Source organism: Bos javanicus, chromosome 23, assembly GCF_032452875.1.
Source record: "Bos javanicus breed banteng chromosome 23, ARS-OSU_banteng_1.0, whole genome shotgun sequence".
Lineage (NCBI taxonomy): Eukaryota > Metazoa > Chordata > Mammalia > Artiodactyla > Bovidae > Bos > Bos javanicus.
Window position 1 is genome coordinate 3413895 of NC_083890.1, and position 26991 is coordinate 3440885.

The 26991-nt window shown below is 44.3% G+C and overlaps 1 protein-coding gene across 15 annotated transcripts in view; it reads left to right on the forward strand.

Annotated features, from left to right (window-relative positions):
* The window catches only part of DST (dystonin), a 519362-nt gene that overhangs the window by 77153 nt on the left and 415218 nt on the right, over positions 1-26991 (forward strand). For all 15 annotated transcript variants that reach the window (XM_061397801.1, XM_061397789.1, XM_061397783.1 and 12 more), the window contains exon 4: positions 26322-26529. In XM_061397801.1, the coding sequence (XP_061253785.1) occupies positions 26322-26529 (208 nt within the window). The remainder of the gene's footprint in view (positions 1-26321; positions 26530-26991) is intronic.

Here is a 26991-nt window from a genome sequence, read left to right on the forward strand (position 1 = left end):
GGGATATTTGATGGTATTAAGAAACATATTAATATTTACATCGATAAGGGATAATTATCTTTTAGAGATTTATACTATTGATATAATAGTAATGAAATAATAAGATCCCTGGAGTTTGCTTCAGAATAATCCAGCAGGGGGAGGAGGGGAGGAAATGTGAGTGTGGGTCTCATCCAAATGATGCTGATCAAGAGATGGTGATTGTTGAAACTGGGTGTTGAAGCTACAGATGGTAGCTCTTTATTTTTCTATTATAAGCTCGAAACTTTTCACAATGAAAAACAAACAAAAAAACCAAACATATCTTTATTCAAAATTTACCTCATTAACACTTTGTTTTATCTAGTCCCTCTTCTGGGTTTTGTTTTCCATAGAGCCTAAATTTTTGTTAATATGGTTTCCAGATTTTGAATATTTACTTAAATTTTTAAAATTATAGTTGATTGTAATCTTGTATTAGTTTGTAGTGTGCAGCATAGTGATTCAGTTATACATATTATATACATATTCTTTTTCATATTCAGATATTTACTATTAAAATGTTTTCAGGAAGACAGAAGGGAGCTATATTCCCATGGCTATCTTTTCATGTCTTTTATTTTTTCTCTTAACAAAGGACAGTTTGCTCATTTGTTGGCTTTCACTTGGAGCATTTTATGAAGCCGTATTGGTGAATGGTGGGGAAAAGTGTGCTTATTATTTAAAATTTAAACAAATACTGTAAAACAGACGAGTCAGTTATATAGGCATATTCTTTAATTGTCATCTCTAAAGAGCTGATTTCTCCCTGAGACTGCTTTTCTGCTTCTTTGTAGATTTATTGATGAAACTGGAATTATTACTGAAACAAAACTGGCCTGAAGGCAACGTGCCATCCCGTGGCATGACTTTGTCTTGCTAAAACTCAAATGATACCTAATCTTACAGTCTTTTCATAGTAATGGAGTCCTTCCATTTCAGCATTACTTTACTCCAGCAAATTGCACTTTACATCTTCTCACAGAGATCATGAAATTTTGATGAGGGCTGAAATGCGAGTTGCCTAATCGATTGGAGTTAATAATATTGACCTCACATTCCATTATGTGACTGGGCTCAGGAGATGATTTTCCGGAGGAATGTTATTGCTTTCATTTTGCTGCTCATACTTGTATTTCTCTGTCACTAAATAGGGTCATGAGCTGATGACCAGTTTGGTTTAAAGCTTACTTAAGACTGCTTGAATCTCTTACTAGCTGGGGTGCTTTAGAATTGTCTGTGAATTTTATTTAGCCCTGTTAGAAATGGGCATGGGTAATTGAGAATGGACTGTAATTTTTAGCTGCTTTGCCACCATTTATATTTATCGAACTGGACAGCTAAGCATGGATCTTTAAGAGGCAATGGAGTCCTTACAGGATGTGTGACCTCATGCTGTTAACTGTTAACAACTTGTAGCTGCAGAAAAGTAATTCTTTTAAAACAGGCAGCATAAGTGTTGAAAATGAGCTCCTTTTTCAGAGTAAGACAACTTACGGAGTAAGACAACTCAGTTGTCACATTTCCCTTGAACTGTGATTATAACCAGTTGTGACATTTCCCTCTCAGCCTTTCCTCCTCCTGTGTTCCCAGAAGGTTAAACATTATTGAGCATCAGCCTTTGTCTCAAGAGTTCAGAAGGACAAAAATTACCCATTCAGACTGAACATAAACTTTCAAGTGGGGTTCAACATGCTCACTGAACTCTTGGGAGTTTTAGAGAAGAGATGTAGGGAAAGTCATTCATTGTTGGCACCTTTTCCATCCTTTTCTTTGATGCTTTTTTTGTCTTTGCGAAACAGAAGATTAGTCTCCCATTTATTTAATAAACTGTGAACCAAACTTTATTTCTTCCACTGATGGCAAATTACAGGAATTGGTGAATATCACCAATAAAAAAAATCATGAGAATTAGATATCTGATTGTTGATCTGCTTTTGAGATACTTAGATAGTATCACCAACTCAATGGAGGTGAATTTGAGCAAACCTCCGGAGATGATGAGGACAGGGGAGCTGGCCTGACAGGGACTGGCACGCTGCAGTCCACAGGGTGGCAGAGAGTCAGACACGACTTAACGACTGAACAGCAGCAACTCTCTGTTCTCAGGAGTAAAAGACTGAGTATGGTTGGAGAGTTTTAGAATTCTGTGGTCCATAGTCTGCTCCTAAACCCTGAATGCTTCCTTTTTTAATATAAAAATAAACTGTTGGACCTGAAGGTGGAGACACAGTTGGGTGATGAGTCAGCTTGGTGTCAGGCGTTGTGATTCTTCTGGGAGTTACTTAGTGTTTGCTTTATATTCTTAGTTATTTTCACTGGTTCTTTTTTATCTCCCTGGGTGTATGTAACTTTGAGTGAGAGAGTATTTTATTATTGCTTTGTGCTGTATGAGTATATTATTAGCTGATATTTTAAAAACTTAATTACTTTATTTTAATTGGAGGGTAATTGCTTTACAATATCATGATGGCTTTTGCCATACATCAGCATGAGTCAGCCATAGGTATACATGTGTCCCCCCCATCCTGAACCCCCTCCCACCTCCCTCCCCACCCTACCCCTCTAGGTTGTCCCAGAGCACCTGCTTTTGTTATATGGAGTGAAGAAAGAGAAAGACAAATACTGTCTATTAACACATATATATAGACTTTAGAAAGGTGGTACCGACAGTCCTACCTCCAGGGCAGCAAAGGAGACACAGGCGTGAAGATCAGACTTTTGGACTCCGTGGGGGAGGCGAGGGTGGGATGATTGGAGAGAATAGCATTGAAACATATAAGTTACCATATGTAAAACAGATAGCTGGTGTGAATTAGCTGATATTTTATCTTTAAAATACTTATTTATTTGGTTGCTCACGGGCTATTCCTTGCGCCGCGCGGGGGCTGTCCTTGTGTTGCGCAGACTCTCGAGTTGTGGCTGTGGAGCACACGGGCTCAGTTGCAGTGCATGGGCTTAGTTGCTCCCAGGCCTGTGGGATCTTAGTTCCCTGACCAGAGATCAAGCGCATCCTTTGCATTGCAAGGTGAATTCTTAACCACTGGACCACCAGGGAAGTTCCTATTAGCTGATATTTAAAAATCTCTCACTATTTGTGGAGCCAGGTAAGTTGCAAACCAGAACAGCACTGATTTCTTAGAGACATATGAAAGCTATCTTTACAAAAAGTCATTGCTTCATTGTAGTCTTGTCTCTACTCTGACTTTAATAATGAGAATGGGAACTGTATTCAATCCTGTGATAAACCATGATGGAAAAGAATATGAAAAAGAATATATATGTGTAACTGGGTCATTTTGCTATGTAGCAGAAGTTAACATTATAAATCAACTGTACTTTAAAAAAATTCTGAGAGGAATGATGTCCCCTTAGAAGAAGGAGACTGGGGTTTGTAGTCTAAGCCTCTGAATTGTGGAATTTCAATAAATTTTTAATAATGAACCTCTGATCTCCTTTTTTTCTGAATAGTTACTGCTGAGTCATCATGGAGTAAGAGAAAGCTGTGAGGTGAGAAATCAGGGAGAGGAGGAGTGGAGAAAAGGAAAATCATAGGCTCAGTTATTGTGGTGAAAAGCCAAGTTAGATTGTGGTTTATATTGATATATCCAAACCACCTTTCTGGATACCTTTTTGAAATTCATCTGTTCATCCTGGGGGCAGAAGTTTGAACATTTGTGTGTTGTATGCTACAGCTGCACCTGGTTTATCAGCAGGCTGGGCCAGTTTACTTTTTCTTGAGTTAAGACAAGCTTCTCTGCAGTGTAAGCAGTCTGACGGAGAGGCAGACAGTGTGTTTTCTGGAGCCACCTGCCTGTGTGAGCGTCAGCTCTGGATTTAGCACGCCTAGCTCAGGGCCAGGGGTGCTGTGACTCTATCTGCTTCCAGTGGGCTTGATTCCTCAGCTGTAGATGGGCAGCTGTGACTTCATCATGTTCCTGTGAGCATCATCTTTTCACTGTGCTCGGAACAGTGGTTGGCACGTAGCACTGACATGCTGGGTGTGGATAGAGCGCCAGCTGGATAGGATCCTGGGGTCACAGAGGTGGGTGACATGATGCTCCTACCTCAAGGGCCTTCAGGTCTCGTGGACCACGGACAAAGCTGTTACAACATAGTAGGGTAGGGGTGTTCTAAGAGAACATCGGACACTTAGCACCCAATAGGAAGGTCAGTGAAGAGACGAAGAGGATCAGCAGATGATGACGGAGGGTGGCCCAGCATCATCGTACAGCAGACGTGGGGACAGGCAGCTGAGATGGAGTAGGAGGGCGGACGGCACCAGAAAAGACTTCTCCAGGAGCAAAAATGGGGCCGATTTGACCATAGGGAAAATGAATGTCGAGAGGAGCTTTTTGCACGTGTCAGAAATTAGAAATTTAAATGAAGACAATAGGAAGAAATGAGGCAATTATTAACTCCAAGAAAAATGAAATTTTGATTATGCAAGGAAATCTAATCATGATATGCTGCCTGACTCAGCAGTGGATAAATTAGCATGAAATTAACCACGAAATCACTAGCTATGGCTTTAAGCAAAAGTTATGTAACAATGGTATAATCTTTGTCTACCATAATTGGAATTCATTAGATAATATCTAAAATCGATGAATATGGAGATACTACCACGTGCATATTGTTTAGAACTGTAGAGATGAATGCCATAAAAACCAGAGTTGAAGCTGGTTGCCTATGGGAAGAGGGGGAGGAGAGCTACAGAGCACTATCTTTGTGTGCCATCTATTTATTGATTAGGGTAGGAAGAGAAATCAGATTTATTCTTTTTCACCAATCTCTATTTTTGCCCCCAAGGAAAAACTCAAGACAGATTCCGCTTTTCCAGTCACTCTTAGATAATGGAAAGTGTTACTGAGGCCAGGCTCATGTTGCTCACCACGTGACAGGCCAGTAAATCAAGAAACAAGTTGTTGGGGGAAAGGAATAGCAGCTCTATTGAAAAGTCAGCAAGCTAAGAAGATGGCGAACTCATGTCCCAAAGAACCGTCCTGCCTGAGTTAGAATTCAGGCTTTTATACTAAAATGGGAGGGTGTGGAGTCAAACATTCCCTGGTTCTGGTCAGTCTCCCGAGGGGATGTGTTAATTTCTCCCTTCCTGCAGTCATTCACAGGTGGGCCTGGTCAGGATGGTTCCTGTGAGCTAAACAAAGGTATTTTTGCTTAATGCTCATTACCTCGGAGGAAGAGTTCGCAGAGATGGGCCGTTGTGTAGACACTTCCCTTTAGTGATTAACTGGTAATAGAACAAAGTTTCTTCCCTATTGCACGAGTCCTTGGATTACTTTCAAACATTAAAGATTTGAGCCTAGACGCGTAACAATATAATGCAGTCTGGTCTTGTGTGTTATCACAGCTTCAGATCCAGTGCTCCTCTCTTCACTCAGCTTGAGCCAGATTCAGGTGGAAGTGGCAAAGGACATAACTGGCTTCCTGTCTCTGCCTTCTCCACTTTCTCCCTTACCCACCAGCTGTTGCTTCCGAAGGCTCTAGTGTCAGCCCAGGGAGAGAAGGCTGGGGGTGTGGGCTTTGCACAGCACGTGGCTGGTTCATCGTTGGCGCCCTGCGAGTGGGTTGCAGTTCTCTTCATGAGGGAAAAGCGCTTCCCTGCTTGCGTGTTCCTGCTTGGCCTCCAAGTTTCCCTCTCCTTGATCCCTTCCTCCAGCCACAGAATCCCCTTGGAGAGGGTTCCTCTGAGTCGAAGTCTAAGCTCCCTCTGTCGCGGGGCCCAGTTCACAAAGCCTGTGCCTTTGCTGCCATGCAGGGCCCAGGAAAGTGATCTGAGATGCTGGATGTATCTGTAGTTGCAGATGTATCCTGTGATTTTCAGACTCAGTGGAGGCAGAACCTTCTAGTTGAACTTACTCTCTTCTGTGCTGTAGTGTTTCTAGGCTTAAATGCCCAGATTAGCTAAACATTTCAAATGCTTTATATCTATAAATTTTTAAAAATGTATATTATGTTTCATAAAATGAACCGAGTCCCCATGTTTGAAATTAATTTAGAAAATCCAGAAAACTTATCTTAAAGAACTCTATAATAGGCCTTTCCGGGTGGTCCGGTGGTTAAGAATCTGCCTTGCAATGCAGGGGAGACCGGTTCCATGCCTGGTTCAGGGAGGTCCCACATGCCGCGGAGCAGCTCAGCCTGTGTGCCACAGCCCACATGTTACCACTGCTGAAGCCATGTGCCTAGAGCCTGTGCCCAAGACAAGAGAAGCCCCCAGAACAGGAAGCCTGTGCACCCCGGCTAGAAATAGGCTGTGTGCGGCACAGACCCGCCAGAGCCAATAAATAAACAAGTCTTAAAAAAAAAACCTCTATCATAATGGTAGTATTAACCAGACAACACAGATATCTTAAATTTGTTTCTAGAATACATGTAATCACTATGACTCCAGGCAGACTTATCTTGTTAGTAGAACCGAAGAATCAGGAAGTCTGAGGTGTAGATGTTTCAGAATCCTAGGGAAGTGAAAAATGGCTTCTGAAATGAGAATGCTGCTTTTTATAAGCAAAAGACTATCACTATTTCCTGTTTTTAGATCCGCCTAAAATCTGGGGACTCCATTAGCTCCAGAGTTAACCATAAATAAGTGAAACCGTCTAAGAATAGAAGTTGTGAAGACGCGAATACCTTTCACACTGACAGCATATTCCCTGGTGCTAACTGATGATCGTAACGGGAGCTGGCATTTCGTCAGCACTTCCAGGCGCTGTGCTCACTTCGTCCCAGCAGCAGCCCTAGGAGGTGGATTCTCTCTGCAGATTAGGAAACAGAAGCTCAGAGCAGGTCCTGGGCTGACCCACAGTCACGTGGCAGGTGGGTGGTGAGGCTGGGCAGGGGGCCGGTGCTGCCAGCCCCCAGGGCTCTGCCTGACCTCGGTCTCTGACCCTCCCCAGTGAGCTGGCTGAGGGTGGTTCCACTTCTGCTGTGTGGTTAGAAAGTTCACTGTGGGTTGTGGGTGATGCTGTGAACGTCTTCTTTCAAGACAAGCTTCAGGACAAGTCTGGCGGGCCATGACTGTGGGAGCAGGGAGGAGAGACCGGCGTTTCCTGAGCCCTTCCTGAGTGTTGGGCAGGACAGGTGCTTTTGCAAATCCCACGCACTGTTTATCTTTCCATTTCACAAATGCGGACTGAGCCCCTGCTATGGGCTTGTCACTGGGTCAGGAGCTGGTGAGCGAACCGAGAAGAAAACACAGCTCCTGTGCTCATGGAGCATGTTTTGCAGACAGGCAGCACACAGACTCTTGTGGACTGAACAACGTGTCGGGTGGTGACGGGTGCTGTGGGGGAACTGAAGCAGGTTGGTGGCGTTGGGGCGGGGGGGGGGGAGGTGGGAGTTTGAGGGAAGGGAGGAGGGGGCGATATTACAGTGTCCGGTTGTTCGGAAAGAACTTCTCTAAAAAGATGGCATTTGGATGTCCTTGGTGGTCTGGCAGTTAAGACTCTGCACTTCCACTGCAGGGGGCGCGGGTTCAATCCCTATTTGGGGAATGAGATCTCGCATGCTGCTGGGTGTGGCCAAACAAGACAAAACACAACAAACAAACATTTGAGCAGAAAGCTGAAGACTGACAGTGAGGCCTTGTGGCCAGAGCACAGGCTTTGGGGTCACTCCGAGGGCAGCGGGGTGGTTGCTGGGGGTCTGAGGATGGGGCTGCACTCTGACGGCTGCTTTTAAAGGTTCAGTCCTGCTTCTGTGTGGGGAATGGACTGTAGAGGAGCTTGGGTAAGAACTGCTCTCATTTTTGCAGTGCCTACTATGTGCTATATGCGTGTCCCTGCTGACCCTTTCAGTAATCTGGTTGAATTCAGTCATTAACTAAGATAGGACTGGAAAGTTCCCAGGGGCTTGGAAGTTTGCCCCAGGCTGCGCAGCTCTGACCGTAGGGCTCTGTCCAATCGGCTGTGTTGGCATAGCTCTTTAAAATGATCACTGTCCTTCATCTATTCCTCCTGTTGCTTGGCTTGGTCCTCGGGGCCCTGGACCATATATTCCTCTTCTGGAACAACTCTGGGAGGTAGGTGCTGTTCCCAGTCATAGATGAGGAATCCAGGGTTCACAGAAGCTGTGACTCAAAGGCGTGTAACAAGGCCACGTGGCCAGTAAATGCCTGAACTGGTGGTGAAAGCCCTGATCTGTGGGCCTCTTACTTTATTATAGTGAGGCAGAGAATTCACCAGATTGGGAACAGTTTTACTTTTTTTCAGCTTTCTACCTTTTCTCTGTGGCTTTGATTGCTCTCAGGTGACCTGTAGCATTCTGTTTTGGGGGAGATTGCCTGCATTACTAATAGCTTAGGGGGCCTTTTTGTGTTCTATTAGCCCTCCTGTAAGTGCGTGCAGTTTGCAGGCCTGTCACAGTGAGAACACTGGCGAGTGAGGCCCTCACAGGAGGATCTCAGACGCTATGGCACCAGGCTTTGAAGCAGATCTTCTGATTCTGTCACACTGTTGGACAGCTCACGTTCTCCCTGGAGAGGCAGCGTGGCAGAGAGAAGACGAGGCTGTCTGTCTCTGGCTCAGCAGAGTGGGAGAGAGAGCCTGAGCCCTGAGCTAAGGAAGCAGAAGAGAGGACGGTCACATCTGAATTATGAGCTTGAACCCCAGGCAGTGGTCCTCTTTAGCGGCGATCTGAATTACGGCCAGCCAACGATTCTGTTAGTACTCCTTTGGGTCCTTGAATCTCTGTCTCTGAGAGTCACATGGCTCTAGGGGAAATGATGAGGCAGACAGAGTTTGTTTTACCTCTTAAGAGCCTCTGTGTCACCTCTTCCTTTTATCAAAATATCCTTCAGGATGGACGCTCACGCCCTTATTCACACTAACGGGTGAATGACTGACATCACTTACTGTTTCCTGTATGGGAGAAACTGGATTAGAAATAAAAAAGCTTTAAACTAGAATAATGAATCTTTATTTTATGAATCGTCCTTAGAGTTACCATATGATCCAGCAATCCCACTCCTCGGCATATATTTGGTGAAAACTGTAATTTGAAAGATACATTCCCCCCAGCGTTCACTGTAGCACTGTTTACATTAGCCAAGACGTGGAAGCAACCCAGAGGTCCATTCAGCCACGAAAGAGAATGAAATAATGCTATTTGCAGCAGGATAAGTGGACCCAGAGATGATCATACTAAGTGAAGTAAGTCAGACAGAGAAAAATAAATATCATATGATATCACTTATCTGTGGAGTCTACAAAGATGATACAAATTGATTTATTTACAGAACAGAAATAGAATTACAGACACAGAAAACAAGCTTAGGGTTACCAAAGGGGAAAGAGGGGGAGGAATAAATTAGGAGTTTGAGATTAGCAGATACTCATTATTGTTTATAAAGTAGACAACCAATGAGGACCTACTGGATAGCACAGGAAACTATACTCAATATCTTGCAAAAATCTGTGAGAGAAAAGACCCTTAGAAAGAACACATTTGTGTTATATAACTGAATCATTTTGCTGTATCCCTGAACCTAACACAACATTGTAAATCAGCTACACTTCAGTTAAAAAAAAAGAATGAATGTTAATTGCTGGAATTTTAGGCGTCAGTGTGAAAGGAGGTGAGAAGTTTTTTCAAGTCCCCCAAATTATATACTTTTTGTAATCTGCCATCGTTGCCATTCTAAGTACTTTTTGTCTGGTTTTCATTTTATGTTTTCCTTGTAGGATGCTATAAGAATGCATTGAGTATCGTGGCAGGCAGGCATTGTGTTAGATGCTTTACACACATGATCTCATTTTAGTGGTGTCTGACATCCAAGGAGGTGGGTGCGAGTCACTGCGTTTAGAATATGGGCAAGTCAGAGAGGTGAAATGACTTTCTCAGGGTAGTTTGTGTGGTGAGATCTGGTGAAGGTCCTGCCTGGTCTTCCGTGAAATTGTGAAATGTGAATTATTCGAGGTGTTTCTATTTCCCTAACATGCAGTAAATGTGAGTCAAGTTAGGGTTCCCCAGAGAAACAGAACCCATGGAACACACACACACACAGATTTATTTTCCAACATCTCTAGGACAGTCCGCAGCCTGGAAATTCAGGTTAAGAGTTGACATTGCAGCTTTGAATCTGAATTTCATGGGACATCAGGCTGAAAACTCATGTTGGGTTTCTGTATTGATACTTAAGGAAAATTCCTTCTTTTTTGAGAAAATTTGCTCTTTGCTCTTAAGACCTTCAACTGCTTGGATGAGGCCCACCCACGCTATGGATGTGCTTAGCTTGAAATCACATCTGAAGAATCTTCACAGCAGCATCTAGACTGGCATTTTGCCAAAAACTCTGTGCCATGGCCTAGCTGAGTTGACATGTAAAATTAGCCATCAGACTAATAAGTGGTTAATTTATTAATGCAGTGGTTTTCACTGAATAGATTTTTTTAAGGTAGCTGAATTCCTTACCTGCTCACTTTCCAGCTGGTTCTGGTGCTGTGGACACAGACACAAGACCAGTTCAGGAGGAAGCGCAATGGCCCCCAGGGGACGGCTCTTAACTTATTCCATGGCGTGTGTGTGTTTCTGGTAGGAGTCATCGTATTGTTTTCTGAACACGGATATCCATTAAAAAAAATTCTTGGTCTTATATTATTGTTGGAGGAAGTGCTCAGGCTGACTGGGAAAGCACCAGTTGAGAAGGAGAGAAGGGAAAAACCCTTAAGCAGGATTTCATGGTCAGGAGTTGCAGCTGGGAAGGGGAGGAAGGTGGGGTTGGAGTTCAGACTAATCCCAAGTGTGCAGCAGGACTAAGCGGGGACCTGGAGAGAGAGCTGTGCGGTCAGCTCTGCAAAAGCAGGAATGGATTTGTCTTAAAAGCTCAGGACAAAGAGTTTACCTGTTTTCTTGTTATAGAGAAGTCAGAAAAACAGGAGTATTGATAGTATTTTTTAAATTTTATTGAAGTCTAGTTGATTTACAGTGTTGTGTTAGCTTTTGCTATATAGCAAAGTGACTCCGTTATACCTACATTTATTGTGTTTTATCTTCTTCCTCATTAATGGTTTATCACAGGATATTGAATACAGTTCCCTGTGCTCTACAGTAAGGACCTTATTGTTTATCCTTCCTATATATACTAGTTTGCATCTGCTAACCCCAGACTCCCAGTCCTTTCCGCCTCCTCCTCCCGCCCCCTTGGCAACTACAAGTCTGTTCTCTATGCTGTGAGTCTCTTTCTGTTTTGTAGATAAATTCATTTGTGTCATATTTCACATTCCATATGTAAGTGGTTATCATATGGTATTTGTGTCTTTCCGACTTACTTCGCTTAGTATGATCATCTCTAGGTCCGTCCATGTTGCTGCAAATGGCATTATTTCATCCCTTTTTATGGCTGAATAGTATTCCATTGTATAAATGTACTACATCTTCTTTAGCCATTCCTCCATTGATGGACTTTAGCTTGTTTCCAAGTCTTGGCTATTGTGAATAGTACTGCTGTCTGTCTTTTTCCTAAAACCTTAACCTCAATAGATTTAGGTTGGTGGAAAATAAAAGCCAGGTTCGTGTGCAGGCTATTTCTGCTTCCTGTTTGGATACCTAACCTCCCCTAGGGATAAAGCAGGGAAGATTCTCCGATTTCTGATTATCTCTCTGAAAAAGAGATCTGTTACAAACCAGAGGACACCACGTAGGGGCCTTGGACCACGTGGTGGTTCTGCATGGATCTCAAGTATTTTGGGGCTGGGATAGGCAGCAGATCTTTGGGAAAACTCAAATGTCAGTGAAGAGCATTTGAAATCCACTTTGCATTGTGATTGGACGGGGTTGCCAGCAGCGTGAAGCATCCCGGTTGGGCTGCTTCCAGAGACCCGGCTGTGGCAGTGGCCCTCCTTGTGTTGGGCTCTGCTTGCTGGTCCCACTCTGGTGGGGCCCACAGCCCACGGTTACCTTCCCTGAACACGTGGAGCCGTGGAGCCAGCCCTGTCTTCCTCAGAAGGTAGAAGCCAGACACTGCAAGCTTCATGGACTTGGCTTCACTTCAACGATAAAAGCTATTTTTTTTTAACGAAAAACTAATTCTTCCACCTAATTGCAGTAGTAACTGAAGTGGGAGAATAGCTGTGTACAAGCTGTTATCTAGAGTCTCATTAATGAAGACAGGTAATGAAATGAAGGTGTAAAGACAGCCTTGTTTGTTTCAACAGAAAAGAATTGCTTTTTTTTTCCCCCCCTAAAACGTGTTTGTCTAAATTTTCGTTGTTTTCTACAACAATGAAGACAATGAATTTAAAAGGATATTGATTTTAAAAGCAATTGATTTTAAAAAGAATAAAGGCGAAGTGCACTGGAAAGATACAAGGGTATCTCAAAGAGCTGAGGGCTTGGTCAGAGAGGATGGGAAGGACAGATGTGAGGATGATGTGGATCTGCCTCCTGAGAGCAGCTCCTTAATGTGACCTAGTTCCAGGCACTTCCAGCTTCTCTGTCTTTCTCTGTTGGTTCAGTGTTTCCTGGAATGACAGTCATATAGGCTTACCTGGACTTAGTCCCTGCCCAGATTACACAAACATCTCCCTTGTCCCCCACCACTTTTTTATTAGTTACCTTACTTTCCATTTTGGAGTAAGGTATGATCAGCCAGGGATGTGACTGGGTAGCGTCAAGTGATGCTCAGGTTCCTGAAGGCTCTCTACGTGTTGGCCTCTGAGCTCAGCACTTTTCAAGTATCCCGCATCCTGCCCCTGCAGCCCCGTGTCTCATATACTGTTTTGTCTCCCACTTCTCAGATGAGCAAACCAAAGCCCAGAGAGGCCCAACAGTTTCTCAGGTCCTAAAGCTTCTCCCTGACATCCAGTCTTTAGCAGATCAGTTCAGCTCACTTCAGTTGCCCAGTTGTGTCCAACTCTTTGCAGTCCCCTGAACTGCAGCATGCCAGGCCTCCCTGTCCATCACCAACTACTGGAGTTTACTCAAACTCACTTTCATTGAGTCGGTGATGCCATCCAACCATCTCATCCTCTGTCATCCCCTTCTCCCACCTTCAGTCTTTTCCTGCATCAGGGTCTTTTCGAATGAGTCAGTTCTCATCAGGTTGCCAAAGTATTGGAGCTTCAGCTTCAGCATCAGTCCTTCCAATGAATATTCAGGATAGATTTCCTTTAGGATGGACTGGTTGGATCTCCTTGCAGTCCAAGAGACTCTCAAGAGTCTTCTCCAACACCACGGTTCAAAAGCATCAATTCTTCAGCGTTCAGCTTTCTTTATAGTCCAACTCTCACGTCCATACATGACTACTGGAAAAACCATAGCCTTGACTAGCCGGACCTTTGTTGGTAAAGTGATGTCTCTGTTTTTAAATATGCTGTCTAGGTTTGTCATAGGTTTTCTTCCAAGGAGCAGTCGTCTTTTAACTTCATGGCTGCATTCACCATGTGCAGTGATTTTAGAGCCCAAGAAAATAAATTCTGTCACTGTTTCCATTGTTTCCCCATCTATTTGCCATGAAATGATGGGATCAGATGTCATGATCTTTATATTTTGAATCAACATTGGAACAAGTCTGTTGTTCCATGTCCAGTTCTAACTGTTGCTTCTTGACCTGTGTACAGATTTCTCAGGAGGCGGGTAAGGTGGTCAGGTATTCCCATCTCTTTAAGAATTTTCCACAGTTTTTTGTGATCCACACAGTCAAAGGCTTTGGCATAGTCAATAAAGCAGAAATAGATGTTTTTCTGGAAGTCTCTTGCTTTTTGATGATCCTGTTGGTAATTTGATCTCTGTTTCCTTTGCCTCTTCTTCAGATCAGATCAGATCAGATCAGTCGCTCAGTCGTATCTGACTCTTTGCAACCCCATGAATCACAGCATGCCAGGCCTCCCTGTCCATCACCAACTCCCGGAGTTCACCCAGACTCATGTCCATCGAGTCAGTGATGCCATCCAGCCATCTCATCCTCTGTCGTCCCCTTCTCCTCTTGCCCCCAATCCCTCCCAGCATCAGAGTCTTTTCCAATGAGTCAGCTCTTCGCATGAGGTGGCCAAAGTACTGGAGTTTCAGCTTTAGCATCATTCCTTCCAAAGAAATCCCAGGGCTGATCTCCTTCAGAATGGACTGGTTGGATCTCCTTGCAGTCCAAGGGACTTTCAAGAAGTTCTCAATTCATGTACTGTTGAAACCTCATTTGGAGAATTTTGAGCATTTTTGATAGCATGTGAGATGAGTGCAATTGTGCAGTAGTTTGAACATTCTTTGGCATTACTTTTCTTTGGGATTGGAACGAAAACTGACCTTTTCCAGTCCTGTGGCCACTGCAGCGCCTTAAAAGCATCATCTTTCAGGATTTGAAATAGCTCAACTGGAATTCCATCACCTCCACTAGCTTTGTTCATAGTGATGCTTTCTAAGGCCCACTTGACTTCACATTCCAGGATGTCTGGCTCTAGGTGGGTGATCACACCATCGTGATTATCTGGGTCATGAAGGTTTTTTCTGTACCATTATGTGTATTCTTGCCACCTTTTCTTAATATCTTCTGCTTCTGTTAGGTCCATACTGTTTCTGTCCTTTATTGTGCCCCACCTTTGCATGAAATGTTTCCCTGGTATCTCTAATTTTCTTGAAGAGATCTCTAGTCTTTCCCATTCTATTGTTTTCCTCTATTTCTTGGCATTGATCACTGAGGAAGCCTTTCTTCTCTCTCCTTGCTATTCTTTGGAATTCTGCATTCAAATGGGTATATCTTTCCTTTTCTCCTTTGCCTTTCATTTCTCTTTTCTCAGCTATTTGTAAAGCCTCCTCAGACAACCATTTTGTCTTTTTGCATTTCTTTTTCTTGGGGATGGTCTTGATCACTGCCTCCTGTACAATGTTCTTCAGGCACTCTGTCTATCAGATCTTATTCCTTAAATCTATTTCTCACTTCCACTGTATAATCATAAGATTATATTTGATTTAGGTCATACCTGAATGGTCTAGTGGTTTTCCCTACTTTCTTCTATTTCAGTCTGAATTTGGCAATAAGGAGTTCATGATCTGAGCCACAGTCAGCTCCTGGTATTGTTTTTGCTGACTGTATAGAGCTTCTCCATCTTTGACTGCAAAGAATATAATCAATCTGATTTCGATATTGACCATCTGGTGATGTCCATGTGTAGAGTCTTCTCTTGTGTTGTTGGAAGAGGGTGTTTGCTATGATCAATAAGTTCTCTTGGCAAAACTCTATTAGCCTTTGCCCTGTTTCACTTGTACTCCAAGGTCAAACTTGTCTGTTACTTCAGGTATCTCTTGGACTTCCTACGTTTGCATTCCAGTCTCCTGTGATGAAGACAACATCATGTACATCTTTTAGCTTCATGACTAACAGCGTGGATGGTAGTTGGGTTTGGTCTCTGCAAACATCCTGTGCTAATACCTTAGGATCCACATGCATGGTCATACCCATGTCTTCTTTCCAACAGAAAGCCTCCCACAACCTAGAGTGGGGTGGGAGGAACACGTGCGGAGCAGGATTGACCAGGGGAAGGATTAGGAGCAAAACCAGTGGGCTCAGCAGTGTGGTGGGGGCAGGTCCAGCTCAGTTCTCAGTGATCACGGGCCAGTTCTTCCTGAATCCTGCAGCAGGGTCTGGTTCCCAGGGTTCTTGGGGATGGAGCAGAATGAGAGCAGCAGGGGCATCAGTAGGAATGTAGCAGCACTCTTTCTGTCTGACACTAGTGAACCGACGTCTTTGATTGCCCTCTTTGTTTTATTTTGTCTTCTCTTCAGTTCCCTTCTCCTTAGTTTTTAAACGTCCCCCTTTTATTGATTACCATCATCCCCACATCCCTGCCTCTGTCATTCTTAATCTCTGCATGCAGCAGTGTCTTTCTTGCCTTAATTTATGGGAGGGCCCTAAAGTCAGATGCCTGCAGGGGCAGGTGTCATAAATGGATAAAGAGGCTAGTAAGCTCTGTGTTAGCCTGGAAAGCATGTGTTCTTTCTAGAAAGGGGAAACTATCTCTAGGATCAATGATCCACATCTGCAATTTCATGTAAAATTCCCAATTTTAAATGTTTGCCAATAATTTTTAAAAGTTGGCAGGCCAAAGACATGGACACAACCTAAATGTCCATTGATAGATGAATGGATAATGAAGTTGTGGTACGTGTGTGTGCGTGCGTGCATGTGTGTGTGTGTGTGTGTATATATATATATATATATATGCTGTGCTCTGCTTAATCGCTCAGTTGTGTCCAACTCTTTGTGACCCCATGGACTGTAGCCCGCCAGGCTCCTGTCCATGGGGATTCTGCAGGAAAAAATACTGGAGTGGTTAGCCTTTCCCTTCCCCAGAGGATCTTCCCATCCCAGGGATCAAATCCAGGTCTTCTACATTGCAGGCGGATTCTTTACCATCTGAGTCATCAGGGAAGCCACTGGAGTGGGTAGCCTATCCCTTCTCAGGGGAACTTCCCAACCCATGAATCAAACTGGGGTCTCTTGCATTACAGGCAGATTCTTTACCAGCTGAGCTATCCCGGAAGCCCATATATATCTACATAGATATATAGCTACAATAGAATACTGCACAGCCATAAAAAGGGATGAGATAATGCCATGTCCAGCAACATGGATGGACGTAGAGATTATCATACTAAGTGAAGTCAGACAGAGAAAAGACAGACACCATATGATATCACTTTTGTGTGGAATCTAAAATATGACACAAATGAACTTACCTGTCTACGAAAGAGACTCACAGACACAGAGAGCAGACATCTGGTTGCCAAGGATTGGGAGTTTGGCATTAGCAGATTCAGACTATCACATGTAGAATGGATGAGCAACAAGGTCCTACAGTATAGCACAGGGAAGTGTATTCAATATGCTTTGATAAAGCGTAATGGAAAAGGAAATGAAGAAGAATGTCTGTATATGGATATCTGAGTCACTGTGCTATACAGCGGAAATTAATGCCACATTGTAAATCAGCTATATTTCAATAACATAAATTTAAAAAGTGGGCAGGGGAACACAGTGCGTCTATGGCAGGGGTCCCCGGTCCATGGCCCGTTAGGAACCGAGCTGCACAGCAGAATAAGTGGCAGCGAGTGCGCGAGGCCCGTCTGTTTCTGCAGCCACTCCACAGCACTCACATTTCCCCGGAGCGCCACCTCCTGCCAGATCAGTGGCTGCATAACAGACGTGATGTGCTTGAATCATCCCGAAACCATCCCCTCCCCCTGGGCTGTGGAGAAATTGTCTCCCACAGAACCGGTCCCTGGTGCCAAAAAGGCTGGGGACCGCTGCTCTCCGGGAGAGCCCTGTCAGCATTGCCGGTCTGGGGTGATACGGTCGGAGGAAGGCAGGGGGCTGGAGCAGTAAAGCTCCATCCTGGCTTCCGCAGGAACCACAGGTGCTCCTGCATCAGACCCTTTCTCCTGCTTGACTTTGTGCTGTAAACCATATTTTTACACACGTATTTATATTGTCCCATGGAAGACTTATTTCACAGCCTAGTACATGAAGATAAAATGATGGGATTTAAAAGTGGGCTCTCTTAATCACCGTTACTCTCCTGGTTGGATGTCAGACTCTTCCAAAGCAGAAGCTTATGGATGCTTAAGATACATGTTTAATTGATTGGTATAAATAATCATCCATTCAAAATATAAAATTAAGTATTATTTAGGTACAGAGCTGTTTTCAGTGGTTTTTGTCTTCTTAATGTGTTTCTGTGTCGTGGAACTATTTTCAGAGTTATGTTTTACTTTTCTTTGAGGCAGATTTTTAAAAATTCCCTTCCTTAGTTTGCAAAGCCGCTCAAATGCAAACTCGTTTGTAGATGCTCAAATGCAAACTTGTTCTTTTTTTCTTTGTCATATTCTTTTCCGTTATGGTTTATTACAGGACATTGAGTATAGTTCCCTGTACCATGAAGTAGGACCTTGTTATTTAGCCATCCTGTGTATAATTGTTTGCATCTGCTAACCCCAGAGTCTCAGTTTCTCTCTCTCCCCTCTCTCCCAGCCCCTCCCACTAGGCAATCACAAGTCTGTTCTCTCCGTCTGTGAGTCTGTTTCTGCTTTGTAGATAAGTCCGTCTGTGTCACATTGTTTTAAAAATGCTCATTTATTTGGCTGTTCCAGGGCTTCACTGCGGCACGCAGGATCTAGTCCTCTGACTAGGGATCGAATCTGGGCTGGGCCGCCTGCCTTGGGAGTGACGCATCTTAGCCCCTGGATCACACTGGGGAGGCCCTGTGTCATATTTTAGATTCTGCAAACTAGTTCTCAGTGTCTCTGTTTCTGTAATTTTAATATGATTTCATTAAGGTTGACATGCAAAAAATTTTGTGGTATTTTTGAAAGGTTTTTGCAATTTTCAAACAATTTGAAATTTTACAAATTTCAAACAGTTTCAAACTGTTTTGATACTTCTCATGGTCTTTCTTTTATTTATCTGTATGGGAAGAGGATTTATGGAGGTGTGAGAACACCCCGGGCTGGAGAATCTTGGGGTTGTAAGAACATGGAGTTGGTGTGAGGTTGTCCTCAGTGAAGGCTTGGTCTCTTGGGTAGGAGGGAGCTCCCTGACGCTCAAAGCTGTCCTTATCTTAGCAGTCATATTTTTTGGAATGTTTTTTCATCATTGTGGACTGACACCTGTCTCCTGGTCATTTCTGTGCTTTGGACTGGAGTAGATACAGAGCAAGTCTAATCCTTTTGGGCTCTCCAAATCCATGGTAATAGAGTTGAGGGCTGTGAGCGTGTTCTGTGTTCCTCTGAGGACTGGGACATTCTAGGGCACTTTGGTGTCCAAAAGACCCAGGTGGAATTCCAGCTCCACCTTGGACTGAGAGAACGCCTATGGACAAGTGACTTAACCTCCCTAATCATACTTCCTTACTGGGTTACTGTGAGGATTAAATTGGACAGTGAGTAAAAATGCTCAGTCCAGCCCCTGACCTCAGTCACTGAATAAGCGATGCAGAGTGAGAACTTGCTGGTTAAATTGAAAGGAAGGAAGTCTTGCAGAATGCCTGAGAGCTGAGCCAAGACAGCCTAGACCTGAGGCTAGGCTCTTCAGGAAATGAGTCTGGTGCTTACCTTGTAGAGCATCCCTCAGAGCTACAGAAGGCGTTGGGGAGCACTTCTCCTGCCTGTATCCCATCAGTGAGGCTGGTTGCCCTGGAAACCTAACACCAAGGACCACTGTGACCGGAACACAGTCTCACACGCTGGAGAGAGTTTGTGTCCTGAATCTCAGTGTCCTTCTTTCAGAGGCTGGTGAACTGGGCTTCTCCACTTAGAAGGAAACCTTGGACTTCCTTCACTTTCTGCCGCAAATCTCCTCCCTGAATTGGATCTAAGAACCTTCCAGCTCCACCTCCCTCTGACGCCCCTCCACCCAACCCGCTCTCCTCTAGCTTCACCAGGCTCTCCTCCTGGTTTACAGTTCTGCAAATCTCTCCTGAAAGAAGAGGGTGAAAGCCGACCTGCTGCTGCTACTGCTGCTAAGTCACTTCAGTCGTGTCTGACTCTCTGCAACCCCATAGACGGCAGCCCACCAGGCTCCCCCGTCCCTGGGAGTCTCCAGGCAAGAACACTGGAGTGGGTTGCCATTTCCTTCTCCAACCTAGGCCCTACCAAACCAGAAGTCTCCCCGCTTACTATTTAAAGGTAGCTTCCAGTTAAGAGGCTGATTAGGAGTCATTTATTCAATGAGCAAGTACCTGCATTGTTCAACTAGTTTGGGAAACACTTTAAACTAAGACAAGCACACAGCCCCCAAAGTTTTCCCTAAGTCATTTTGTCTTCAGCGGGTTAAACACATTTTCCAACATTTTCTGTTTTCTTCCACATCTATTTCTTTGTGGTAGAGATGGTTTTCCTTGAGATCTCTAAAATCACATAGTGTGCCCTTCTTTTGGACTTATTTTCAAATAGAAAACTAGTATGGAAGAATAGTCTTGGGCCAGATCAAGTATTTTTATACACTTTGTAAGAAGTTAGTATTTAGTATTTGTGCTTACCTAATCAACAGAGTTTTAAACAAAACTGGATCTTCACTTATTCTAAATTTTGTTTTTTTGGTGGGAGTTTATATAAAATATATAAAAATTATGTGATACTGCACCAATGTTGTGCTCGCTGGATTGTGTATTAAGTGAATAACACCAAGGCACCTTTTAAATATCTTTCCACCTGTTGGAAAGATGTAACTGTGATTGGGACAAAGGCAGAGAGATCTGGGGTCCCTTTGAGGTTGGCATCTATTTTGGTTCTTCTCCAGGTGTCTATGAGATGCTCTGGGGGACCTGGGTTCGCTCCCTGGGTTGGGAAGCTCCCTTGGAGGAGGGCATGGCAAGCCACTCCAGTATCCTTGCCTGGAGAATCCCATGGACAGAGAAGCCTGACAGACTACAGTCCATGGGGTTGCAGAGTGGGACACGACTGAGCGACTTTCACATGAGCAATTACTTAGTTAGGTTCTGTCACTGAGGACATAAACCCAGGGGATCTGATCTTGTGAGAACAGGCCTGGACTAAGCAACACACACACACAAACCATAAAAGACCTTGCTCTGTGTTTCCCCAGCCCTTCATTTTGAAAATATCCAAATTTACAGCAAAGTTGGGAGAGCAGTACAGTGAAGACTCACTGTTAAGCTGTTGCCACGTTTACCAATTCCTGTTTATACGGAAACAGCTGAGAGCGAGTGCGGCAGAGTGAATTTAGATAGGGATGCTCTTCTGCGCAACCAGCATACCATTTGCACACCTCAGAAAATTGACAGCAGTCTCCCGGTATCAGCTAATAAACAGTTGGTGATCCAGGTGCACATTCTTCCCGTTGTCCCTAACATGTCTTTTTAGCTTAAAGAGAAATTCAGACTCCCACCAAGGCTCATAACTGTGTTGTTAGGCTTCCATTGTCTTTTTAAATTGAGCAGAGTCCCCACTTTGGGTCGGAGAAGGCAATGGCACCCATGGGGTCGCGATGAGTCAGACACGACTGAGCGACTTCCTTTTCACTTTTCACTTTCATGTATTGGAGAAGGAAATGGCAACCCACTCCAGTGTTCTTGCCTGGAGAATCCCAGGGACGGTGGAGCCTGGTGGGCTGCAGTCTACGGGGTTGCACAGAGTCGGACACGACTGAAGTGACTTAGCAGCAGCAGCAGCCACTTTGGGTAGTGTGTGTGTTCTGTGACATTGACCTTTTTCCTCTTTGAAAGAGTCCAGGATAAAATTATCTTCGAATATCCGTCAATCTGAATTTGTCTAATTGATTCCTCACAGGCTTTTTATTTTCTTGTTAAATTTTTGGAACCGTGCTTACAGCAGCCTGCCGACGTCTCAGGTGTGCGCGTTTGTGAGAGCCCACGTGTCCGCCTCTGGGCCTTGGGCTGTCTGGCTACGTCTCCGGGTCTTATCTCCGCACTGATTTCTTGCTGCCTTCAGAGAATGCTGGGCCAAGGCAGTTTCCTGGCACCTTCCTCCAGATCCGGGTGCTGAGGCTGGGCGGTTTCCAGGGTAGGCAGCTCCATTGTGCTAGTCCAGATCCCCCACTGGGGTTTCAATTAGAGCGATTATTGTTTAGTTCCCCTGCTAAAAATGCCGCATTATGTCACTATCCTGGCTTTAGGAGATCTGGTTTGTTTTTGCACCGTGGGAGTGAATTGGCGATTAGGAAGGTCCCTTTGCTCGCTTTTGGTGATCTAATCCAGCTGCTCAGACCGCCTTCCCAAGGAGGCTGTGCTGACACAGTGCATGGGTCTCTGTCCCTCACAGCCTAGCTGTTTGTTCTTGGTCGCAGAGATCCGCTGTCAGACTGGAGGACTCTCACAGTCCTTTATTTACGGAAAAAGGCTAAATATTAAACCATGATGACCTGGGCCAGCTTTGTCTTTACTCTCCTAATTACCTTTCTTCACTTTTGAATACTGCACATTCTTTCCCACTCCCCACTTTTTTTGTTTTCAACACGCAGGCCAAATGGGGTTGACAGTTGATGATGTAACTTGGGGGCTTAGCCCGGAGCCAGTGAATCCCATAAAATCACACTTGAAATTTGTGTGTCTTTGCTTATGGGCTCTGGTCTGACTTTTAGAGGTGTCCGTGAGCCCCAGACAGTTAAAATCACTGGGTTAAATGGTTGTTTCTTTCTATAGCCTTTGATATTTTCTCTGACCCTTGATGTAGTATCTTCTCCCTTTCAGTAATCTTTTTGTATACTGTTTGTTTTATGTTAAAAAATTATAAGGAATAAAATTAAATTCATTCATAGCATTAGTCATCACCCAGAGATAACTGCTGTTTACACTCTGGTAGATAGTTACCTGTCTGCCTATTTGTCTAGATATCATCTATCTTTCTATTCATTTCCACATACACACACACACACACACACACACAGACTTTTTTTTTAATAGGAATCATTCTGTATGCACCCTTCCCACTTTGCTAAATGTAGATCAATAACATTTTTGTTTAATTGCTGCAAAGTAGTCCATTGTATGGATATACTGTCACTTACTTAATGAATTCCCTATAGACAGATATTTATATTTTAACAGGAATCAAACCTTAGGCAACAGGAGCAGAGCAGGAGGAACTTGGGTCTTTTGCTGGTCCCAAGAGTTCTCTTCCTTTGTCTGAACTTTAAGCCCCACATCGAAGGCGAGGCCTGGACTTTGGGTCAGAGAACACATTTGCTTTTTCCAAAAGAAAGGACTGTACCCCCAGCTCTTTCCTTTAACCCCCATGGCAGAGTTGTGAAGTGGCAAGTCATTTCAAATCAATAAAGAGTAGTTTTGGAGGGTCAGTCGACTTCAAAGCAGCTTCATTTGAATCCATTCTCAGGAAAAAGAATATATATATATATATATATGTATAACCGGATCACTTTGCTGTACATCTGAAACTAACACAACATTGTAAATCAATTGTACTTCAATTTGTTGCTCAGTCGCTGTCTTGTCCGACTCTTGGCAACGCCACGGACTGTAGCAGGCCAGGCTTTTCGGTCTTTCACCATTTCCCAGAGTTTGCTCAAATCCATGTCCATTGAGTCGTTGATGCTGTCTGACCATCTCATCCTCTGCTGCCCCCTTCTCTTTTTGCTTTCCATCTTTCCCAGCATCAGGGTCTTTTCCAATGAGTCTGCTCTTTGAATCAGGTGGCCAAAGTACTGGAGCTTAAGCTTCAGCATCAGTCTTTCCAATGAATATTCATGGTTGATTTCCTTTAGGATTGACAGGTTTGATCTCCTTGCAGTCCAAGGGACTCTCAAGAATCTTCTCCAGTACCACAGTTCAAAAGCATCAATTATTCAGTGCTCAGCATTCTTTATGGTCCAACTCTCACATCCATACAGGGCTGCTGGAAAAACTATAGCCTTGATTGTACAAACCTTTGTTGGCCAAGTGATGTCTTTGCTTTTTAATATGCTTTTTAGGTTTGTCATAGGTTTCCATCCAAGGAGCAAGTGTCTTTTAATTTCATGGCTGCAGTCACCATCTGCAGTGATTTTGGAGCCCAAGAGGATCTGTCACTGCTTCTACTTTTTCTGCTTCTATTTGTCACGAAGTGATGGGACTAGATGCCATGATCTTAGTTTTAAGCCAACTTTTTCACTCTCTTCTTTCACCTCATCAAATATTAAATAAAAAAGAAACAGAAAAACAATTATCAATGGTTCATCCAGTTTGCCTGATATTAGGAAAGGACAGGTGAGTGGTGGAATTTTCAGCCTCCCACCTGGAACACTTGATTTAGAAAGTCTGCTTGATTCACTGGCATGGATGCCACTGACATTAGAAAGAATGCAAATTTACTAAGATTCGAAATATATTTTCCCCAAATTTGAAGACAGAAACCATAGACAACCTTCATTGATTAAAATAAAAGCATTCATTTAATCACACACTTAAAACCTAAAAGACTAAATTCAATAGCCCTTAAAAGGTGGCCAATTTAGTCTCTATCTTGTTGGCAGCTAAACAGCCAACAGCAAACACCACCAATTAAAATAGAAAATTCAAATTCAATAAAGCAGCCAGATAAGGCTAAAAAGATATAGAAAAAAATTTCTGTACTGCCGAGTGCATATGTCTAAAATTTAAAAAGTGAATTAAAAGGTAATTCTCAGAATATGAAGCATGTAAATGATAAAAAAAAAATCTGTTCTCAGTTTCCAAGGTTCACATGGGCCTAATTTTGTATAGTTTACCTTATATTTAAAGAGTGTTCATGAAGATTGTTGTGGGGAAAAACCAAATGCTTTGATGGTTAGCACTCGAGTCCTGCAGCCTGGGAGAGACTTGGCTGTGTACAAGCCAGCGTGCTTTCCTTCCGTCTGCGTGTGTATTTCCCTGCGCTGTGTTGTTGAAAGAGGTGCTGCTGATTGCCTTGTCTTCCTTTCTGTCTTACCCATTCACCAAGGACACGTCCAGATTAGAGGCTGCACCAAACACCCTTGGGTCCAGGGTCGTAAATGTTCCCATCTGGCTGGGTGATGAGTGGTGTTTATGTCATGGCATAAATCATGTTTTGCTCTTCCATTAGCTGAGACTCTAATCATTAGAAAAATTTACTTCATCTACAAAAATCAATAATCAGAGTTTTTGGATGGGGATGGTCCTTTAACCATTTATTCCCCAAGTCTGTCTCTAAACAACCAAATGACTACTCTCACTGAAAGAGTGCATGAAACAACAAGAAATACAAGCTCACAAATAAAAGTTGACCTTTCTTAAGGACAGGTTGGAAGCCAGTTTAAGGAAGACAGAAGGCAACCAAGGAAACCCGTTACCCTTTTGAAAGTCTTTAAGAATGTCATCCTTTTTTGTGGACCTATCCAGCATCACAGCCTTATAGAGCTCAGGACGAATTTTCAGAAAAACATGGAAAATAAAGTAGGTTGATAGTAGCATCCTGTGACTGACTTAATGCCTCCTCACAACTCTGTGGATTCCAATGAATACAGAAAATCAGTGGAATTTATTTATTTGCCTAGTACACGATTTCCACTAAGAAAACACACAAAATCTAAATAAATTGATAATTAGCCAAAGCGATGCATTTCATGTAAAATGGAAAACTGCTTTTGAGGGGAAAGAGTAAAGCCAAAGATAAATCTTAGACACTTTGCAGGAAATAGTATGTTTGCTTTTAAAATGATGGTGTTGGTCACTACATGTGCATCAGGACTTCATGTCGGTCATGCCTGACTAGACGGAGGCCAGATCCTGATTCACTTCTGGTTTATCCCTCGTGCTTTGGGAGGTTGTCACACAGCCTTTTTTTTTTTTTTCCCCATGGATGCTTTATCTTGTTTATAACCCTGTTCACAGCACAGTTAGCAGCCTCCTTTCAGTGGTAAATGAGTGGCTCACTAGATTATCACAAACTTAACCCAACCAAAGAGGAAGGGCTAATGACTGGTGACTTTTCCCTGCAGGGCAGACAGCCGGACACGCCCTGCGCCCGGCTCCGCTCCTGCAGGGGGGAACGAGCTCAGGCCGCGCACGCGGGTCCGAGCCGCGTCTCCGGTTTCCGCGTGTGATGACGGGGCAGGCCGGGCCGGGGAGCTCTTTCCCCTCCCCACCGCATCCCTCCGTCTCCATCGCTGGCAGCTGTTCCTCTGCTCGAAGTTTATATGATCTCTAGAGCTCCAAACCGAGTTCAGACGTTTGTTTACTGGCGCTGCCTTTGGCTTCGGCAAATAGCCTTTTGTACTCTCCAGGTCTGCAGAAAAGGCTCTTCTCAGAATCAGCCCCTCCTCCCTCCTTCCTCCAGAAGAGTCTGGGAACTAGCTTCAAACTCAGGGGAAAAAAATGAACTGAAAAGAACGAGGGGCTCAAACCTGGTCGGAGGGGAGACTCGGAGGGGAAGCGGAAAGGAGTCAGGACTCAGCATCCTGCGTTTGTGCTTTGTGTTTGCAACTTGGAGTGAGTTGCATTAATGAATTAAGCAGCAGCTCGTAATGGAAAATCTCGGTCCCGGCCTGGTGGGGGAGCCAGATACTATAGATTTGTAACAGGAAGGCTGTGGATTCTGGCTTCATTGTTGGGCCAGTCATCTGTGAGCTGGTGGCCGGACCACAGGCCACACACTTGGGTGCCCATCTTCCTGGAACCGGAGCTGCCCAGGCCTTGTGGCTGGGCTTGGAGCCGGGGCCGGAGAAGATGGTGAGCGCTGGGGTCAGCCCTGGGGCGCGTTCCCCCCGCCGCTCGGAGGAGGGTGGGGGACAGCGGACTCCCTTTGGGGGCAGGGAGGGGGCTGCTGAAATGGACGAGCTGACGCGAGTGCCCTGCCATTGATGCTTTTCTCTGTGTCATCCCCCGTAGAGCTCCGGGAACGCGTCCTATCGCTGCTCCATGTCTTCCTCTGCGGATTTTTCTGACGAAGATGATTTCAGCCAGAAATCTGGCTCTGCATCTCCAGCTCCTGGAGACACCTTACCCTGGAATTTGCCTAAACATGAGCGATCGAAAAGAAAGATCCACGGGGGCTCGGTGCTGGACCCCGCGGAGAGGGCTGTGCTTAGGATCGCAGGTAAGAGCGAGCGGAGGGGGGGCCCGGCTGGGGGGTGCGGAGAGGTGGAAATTCACCCACCGGCTCCCCGGGGTCCCTGTCTGGCCGGGAGCTGAGGCTTAAGGTGGGGGAGGAGGATGACCATGTTTACTTTCTGTCCCGATTTTATCGAAGGAGCAATTGGCCCTGTCTGCTAGTGACTAAGCTGTTTGGCCCCGTCTTCTGGTTGGAGGACCCGATATCTTTGAAACCAAGAGGATATTTACAGGCATCTGCGTTGAAGTTTCCTATATATGTGCAGTCGCCACCGTGACAATCTGAAAGTATTAATTCAGTGTTTCACAGTGTGTTTGCTGGAAGCTTCGTTTCCCTGTTGCCTGGGAGCTCCGAGCCACCAGATTTATCAGGGGGCTAGATTCCTGGGTTCTGGTACCCAAGATTGCGTAGGGCTCTCTACAGGTTTTTTTTTTTTTTTTTTTAAGC